The 7,193-nt window shown below is 48.4% G+C and overlaps 1 protein-coding gene across 1 annotated transcript; it reads right to left on the reverse strand.

The window, feature by feature from the left end:
* LOC119334669 lies at nt 1-3,692 on the reverse strand. Its single transcript, XM_037607212.1, has 9 exons — nt 3,462-3,692; nt 3,094-3,367; nt 2,902-3,003; nt 2,727-2,809; nt 2,529-2,645; nt 1,624-1,726; nt 860-1,544; nt 548-735; nt 1-441 (listed from the first exon to the last, which is right to left on the reverse strand). Exons 1-9 carry the CDS (start codon nt 3,572-3,574, stop codon nt 346-348), a joined length of 1,761 nt encoding a protein of 586 aa, XP_037463109.1. The 5' UTR covers nt 3,575-3,692; the 3' UTR covers nt 1-345.
* Between the last annotated feature and the right edge of the window lie 3,501 nt (nt 3,693-7,193).

A 7,193-nucleotide genomic window follows, 5' to 3' on the forward strand; every position in this document is an offset into this window, starting at 1 on the left:
TTGAGCCAAAAGTGAAGTCTTCTCTGTTGCCTCCTCAACTCTTAACAATACTAATTAGAAAACATGACACAACATGTGCATCAAAACAAATAAACAATGCCACCGTGGGCACAAACTGAACCCTTGACAAACCAAAGCATAAGCCAGGGCACTGAGGGATTCAGGCGTCTCAAATACCATTGAGAGATTGTGTCCAACCTCTAACATCACTGGCCCAATGCCAATAGTATACCGATTACAAAATCTGGATTCATGTCTCCCTGCAAGTATGGCACAAGACACACAGCAGGCAGTGGCACCATTTCACCACAACATGCATTCTCAGTTGGAGCACAGCTAGGATCATCATCTCTTCTCAAAGAAGTGCTCTAGGTTAGACTGCCCACCTTTGCCTACAGCCTTCTGCTGTGCCTTTGGCCACAATGCTGGAGTCCTACTATCCTGCAACAACAGATCCATGCATGGGATTACATTAGATACATACATGCACTTAAGCCGCTTTTGCTGTCCGACAGGGAAGAACCTGAGCTGAGCTTGTTGAACTCACCGCGAACCGGCCATGATTTCTCAGGACTTTCACCTTTCCCCCGCGCCCGTCGTGCCCCACAGATATCAGATTGCCCTTGTTTGTGTTTGCACCTAGATACCCGGGTGCTGCCCTGCCCTTGGACCATTTGCCAATGCCTTTTCTTGCCCCTTCACCGGTACATCCAGGTAGCGTTTGAAAATCATCATCTGATTGTAGAAAAAGGTGGTTGCTAAGTACAGGAGATTGAGTATAAATAACAAGCTTGGATATCCCAAATAGTAAGAAACAACCAAAGGAGGTTCTGCATCAGCAACTTCACAAGAAACTCACCGGAAAGAGAATTTAAATTGTGAAATGTCTGAGGTCCAGTGCCAGAAGCCAGCCTAGTTGCTTGTTTAGAGATGCCACCAATTGTCAGTGATTCTTTCTTACATGTTGAAGTTGTAACATTCGTGCTTCTCAGAACAGGAAGCTCTTGAACGTTTTGCAGTTTGGTCTTCATAAGAAACTCCTGAAATGTTGATTTTCCAGTAGCTGCCGTGTGTTTCAAAAATGATGTTTCTTCTGGTACATAGAAGGAAGGCTCACATCCGAATGCCGTGGGCTCTTCGGTACCACGTTCACAGCGACTGGACTGATTTCGTGTATCCGAAGTGTAATCATTATACCCGAACGGCTTGGCGGGACATTTTATCGTGCCTTTGTCATCCGCATCTAAGTCTATCACATCTGCAATCTTTATTTCAAGGCTGTCTTGTAAGATCGGATCTTTTTTAGCTTCAGGGGTCACCTGGTTCGACTGAACCTTCTCGTTGCATCCATCTTGCATCACATCATCAAGCTTAACCGTTTGATTCCCATATCCAGCACTAGGACTAGAGAAACCATTATTAGCACTGGCCTTCACTGGATTTGTCTGGTTCTGGTCAGCTTTAAATTTCTTTGAAGACCTCAAGTCTCTGATGACATTATTTTCCTTTTCTTCCAGTTCCTTCTGAAGATCAAGTACCTTTGCCTGTTTTTATTTGCAGAGATCAACACCCAAACTAAATATGTAAATTCAGGGAACAGATCTTAAGTTGTTATAAGCATACCCTCAACTTCTTTATCAGCTCCCTGTCCTTCTCAATCCTCTGCTGAGCGCGACTTTCTGATCTTCCCAGATGATTGCATTGGACCATCAAGTCTTTGTAGCTCCTGAAAGAAAAATGCATTACCAAGTGTCCAAAGCATGAAATCCATGCTATACAAAGTGAAATCGTACGCTACAAGAGTAACTTTTTGAAAGAAGAAAAAATCACCAAGTTAAGTAAGAATATCATTTGTGACAATCAAAGCATTCATTTAAGAAGGAAAAGGACTCTTTGTCTAGTTTGTATGGAAATGATTCCAGAATGGCACATCATGTCGCCTGCTAAAGTGCTAATTCATTTGATACTAGTATCATCATTGGACATCAGAGCATAGAAACTGTCTCAAGTCATAACTCCAACTTCATAGCTGAAATACTGACTATAATTTAGGTTGAGGTCATTACACTTCCTTCAACGATCCAAAGTTCACCAACTCGACATCATAAGGTAAAGCAAAATCAATATTCAGTTTTACATAAACTATTACTACTCTTTAACAGTTATTGAAGTGGATGACGAGGTCCCATTGTTCAGTGTAAAACATGTTTAGGCAGTTACCCCCAAACTAGTATGGATACCCAACATGAACGACATGTTTCGACATGAGGAAATGATGGAGAATTATACTTGTTGCGGAGAGCAAGTGATCTCTTCAGGACGTCAACAGCATTCTCAAGGTTGCCATGGTTACCCAAAATCAATATTCAGTTTTACATAAACTATTACTACTCTTTAACAGTTATTGAAGTGGATGACGAGGTCCCATTGTTCAGTGTAAAACATGTTTAGGCAGTTACCCCCAAACTAGTATGGATACCCAACATGAACGACATGTTTCAACATGAGGAAATGATGGAGAATTATACTTGTTGCGGAGAGCAAGTGATCTCTTCAGGACGTCAACAGCATTCTCAAGGTTGCCATGGTTACCCAATGAAGCCAACTTTAGGATCTCTTCTTCCTGAAGGTTCGTGTCAGTCGACCTAAGAACAAGATATTAAGACAGATGCATTTCACTCATCAAACACAGATATTTGTGCACACTTCAGATTGAACAAGCATACAGCTTCAGGGCCGCAAGCTCCTTCGCCAACGCAAGGCTCCTCTCCTGCAACCTCACGCACTCTGACGTCTTCCTCGACAACTCCTACCATGATTTACCAACACGATTCAGTAACCCATCGCCAGACGCAGAAAAGGGAGAATAGATCTCGCCACCTGAACAATGAACTTACTTACCTCTGTTTTCGCATTGAGCAGCCGCTGCACAGACTCTTTCTCCTTCCTAGCCGACTCCCGCATCGTCTCCGCGGTCGCCGCCTGCTCCTTCCACCTGACGATCTGAACCAAGAACCACCAAGAAACCATTAGCGATCCACACAAAAGAACCAGCCCAATAAGAGATCCGACCGATGCGGTAGCAGCACTAGCCTCGGCGTTGAGCTTCTGGATCCCATCGCGCTGCTCCTCGAGCACCTTGCCAAGGGACGACGCCTTCTGCTCCAGCCGGGCGACCTCTTCGGCGAGCGCCTCCGGGTCGGCGTCCTGCGACGAGGAGGGGGGCGCCTGCGTGGGGCACGCGCCGGTGGACTGGAAGAAGAGGCGAGTCGGGGGGTGAGAGGCGCCGCAGGCCTGCTTGCAGATGGGGCACTTACCCTTCTTCTTGCCGCCCGCGCTCGGGCAGTACTCCAGCCATTGCTCTACGCTGCAACAACACGCGGGAAGCCTCTCTGTTAGCCGGCCATCGCGAGGACAGAACGGGAGAAGATAACGGATTGGGAGGGAAGGGAGGGGCGGACCAGAGGGCGTGGAAGACGTGGCCGCAGGAGGGGAGGCAGTAGATGTGCTGGTCGGAGAGCGGGCGGAGGTCCTCGTAGCAGATGGTGCAGACCGGCCATGCGGCGGCGGTCATGACGACGGCGGCGGCGGCGGCGGCATCCAGAGGGGGGAGGGCTCCTCTTCTTGTGGTTGGATTTGGAGGAGGGGAACGAACAGGTTTCGCGGGAGTTTTCGAAGCGCACAAGAGACCTCGTGGCGGGAACAATTTTCTCCCGCTCTGATATTACTCTTTACTTATTATACTTCAAATTCTTAATTAAATCCGGGGTTAGTGAAATAGTAATTGTTTTCGTGATTTTTTAGTTTTTTGTAATCTAAGCCGTTCAAAATGTTTAATCTAGTTTCGTAATTATACATCCAATAGTTGTGGGCCAATATTATACGCTCAGCTAACTTTTTTTTCAAGAGAAACTTCCACTATTCATCAATCATCGCAGTCCATAAAACACTGGAGGTAATAAAAATTACAACCAGATTCAGGGACCATCTAGCAACGACTACAAGTACTGAAGCGAGTCGAAAGAGCACCGTCGTCATCGCCATCCCTCGCTGGATCCAGACAGACTTTATTGTGATAGACAGTTGAGAAATCATTGCGTTAAGATCCTAAAGAACCAGCGCACCACAGCAGTAACCATCGCCGATGAAGAGAGTAGTAGATCGGAAAGATTAAACTTGTAACCACACGGACGAAGATGAACACAAATTGGATCCCAATAGATCCATCGAAGACCAGCATCGACTGAATCCCTCAAAATCCGACGGAGACACACCTCCACGTGTCCTCCGACACGCTATTCCACCGTCGGGACGGGGATTAGACGTGGGAGACATTATTTCTACCCAGGGACATCGCCACCGTCACACAGCACCAACCAAGACATTGAACCAAACAAAAAACGAGAACGTGGTCCCTCCCGTCAGCGGGGGGCCGAGATCCTCCGTATCTCCGATGGTGCGGATCTAAAGCGGCGCCAACGGAAGGAGGAACAAGACTTTTCTTGAGATTCTCTCAACTAACTACTTCTATACTTTTTCGCTTTTGAATATACTGTCGGCGTCCTGTGAATGGGGGTCCCCAGACCTGCCTGCCTGTGGCCCATGGCGCGGCTCCACCGGCGGTCATGTACGGTCCATCTTCACCAGCAAACACTCAAGACCCTCGTGAGGGGCCAAGCCTCGCGAGGCGAACGACGCAATACCTCCTTGGGGGCGGCCTCACCAGGCTGGCTCACGAGGGGCGGAGAGATCAAGGCAAGAGGCACCTCGCGAGGTTCCTGTGACGCAAGCCATGACGACCAAGGCCAGCGGGCGCCAGCGCGCGCAGTGTCCTCATTTCCTCTTTGGTGTTAAAGAGGCAAGCGCATGCGCGGAGTCCGGAGGCCTCAAGCAAAGATTTCCATATTGATGCAACGAGACCAAGACCAACAGGACGGCAGGACGTAGGTCACCATGGAGCCCAGGACGGCGTCACCACTAGAACCTTTGGCAGGCGAAGACCATCTTTTGTCAGGATAGCTTGTACTAGTTGTCCCCTTCAAACTGGCCGTTGTAGGATCCCTTTCCGCCTAATATTTGGGAGAGGATCCGGGCCTCTATAAATAGGACTAGCCACCACCTTAGAAGAGGGCCGATCCTCTACCGCATCAACTCACCAAGCACAAGAGCACCTCTCCTCAGGAGGCTGTTCTTTCCTTGTAACTGTTCATCCTCAGCCCAAGAGGCAATCCACCACATCACACTGGAGTAGGGTATTACACCACATCGGTGGCCTGAACCAGTATAAATCTTATGTCCCTTTGTTCTTCGGGTTCGACGCGCTAAGCCTAAAGATTGCGGTGAGAGTGTGGGCTAGAGGGAGGAGAGATCTTCGTGCGCACCCCAGTGTTCGAACCTCAAGGGTTTTGCTGGAACCCAAAATCCAACATTTGGCGCGCCAGGTAGGGGTGCGCCGAAGCTCCACCTCTCCGCTTGCTTCGTCCAACTTCATGGCGGACACTGAAGGAAATATGCCCTAGAGGCAATAATAAAGTTGTTATTTATATTTCCTTATATCATGATAAATGTTTATTATTCATGCTAGAGTTGTATTAACCGGAAACTTAGTACATGTGTGAATGCCTAGACAAACAGAGTGTCACTAGTTTGCCTCTACTTGACTAGCTCGTTGAATCAATGATGGTTATGTTCCCAACCATAGACATGAGTTGTCATTTGATTAACGGGATCACATGACCCATCCGTTAGCTTAGCATGATGATCGTTTAGTTTGTTGTCATTGCTTTCTTCATGACTTATGAGATTATGCAACTCCCGAATACCGGAGGAACACTTTGTATGCTACCAAACGTCACAACGTAACTGGGTGATTACAAAGGTGCTCTACGGGTGTCTCCGATGGTACTTGTTGAGTTGGCATAGATCGAGATTAGGATTTGTCACTCCGATTGTCGGAGAGGTATCTCTGGGCCCTCTAGGTAATGCACATCACTATAAGCCTTGCAAGCAATGTGACTAATGAGTTAGTTATGGGATGATGCACTACGGAACGAGTAAAGAGACTTGCCGGTAACGAGATTGAACTAGGTATTGAGATACCGACGATCGAATCTCGGGCAAGTAACATACCGATGACAAAGGGAACAACGCATGTTATTGTGCGGTTTGACCGGTAAAGATCTTCGTAGAATATGTAGGGACCAATATGAGCATCCAGATTTCGCTATTGGTCATTGACCGGAGACGTGTCTCGGTCATGTCTACATAGTTCTCGAACCCGTAGGGTCCGCACGTTTAGAGTTCTGTGACGATCAATATTATGAGTTTATATGTTTTGATGCACCGAAGGTGGTTCGGAGTCCCGGATATGATCACAGACATGACGAGGAGTCTCTAAATGGTCGAGAATAAAGATTGATATATTGGAAGCCTACAATTGGACATCGGAAGAGTTCCGGATGAAATCGGGATTTTACCGGAGTGCTGGAGGGGTTAACGAACCCCCCCGGGGGTTAATGGGCCTTGTTGGACCCTAGTGGAGAGAGAGGGGCCGGCCAGGGCAAGCCGCGCGCCCCCTCCCCTCTGGTCCGAATTGGACTAGGAAGGGGGGGCGATGCCCCCCTTTCCTTCTCCTTCTCCCCTTCCTTCCCCCTCCTAGTAGGAGTAGGAAAGAGGGGAGTCCTACTCCTACTAGGAGGAGGACTCCTCCTCCTGGCGCGCCCTACAGGGACGACCTCCCCCCTTGCTCCTTTATATACGGGGGCAGGGGGCACCCTAGAACACACAAGTTGATCATTGATCTCTCCCAGCCGTGTGCGGTGCCCCCCTCCACCATAATCCACCTTGGTCATACTGTAGCGGTGCTTAGGCGAAGCCCTGCGACGGTAGCTTCATCAACATCGTCACCACACCGTCGTGCTGACGAAACTCTCCCTCGAGCTCTATTGGATCGTGAGTTCGCGGGACGTCACCGAGCTGAACATGTGTTGAACGCAGAGGTGTCGTACGTTCGGTACTGAGGATCGGTCGATCATGAAGACGTACGACTACATCAACCATGTTGTCATAACGCTTCCTCTTAACGGTCTACGAGGGTACGTGGACGACTCTCCCCTCTCGTTGCTAAGCACCACCATGACCTTGCGTGTGCGTAGAATTTTTTTTGAAATTACTATGTTCCCCAACAAACGCCA

Source organism: Triticum dicoccoides, chromosome 7A, assembly GCF_002162155.2.
Source record: "Triticum dicoccoides isolate Atlit2015 ecotype Zavitan chromosome 7A, WEW_v2.0, whole genome shotgun sequence".
Taxonomy (NCBI): Eukaryota; Viridiplantae; Streptophyta; class Magnoliopsida; order Poales; family Poaceae; genus Triticum; species Triticum dicoccoides.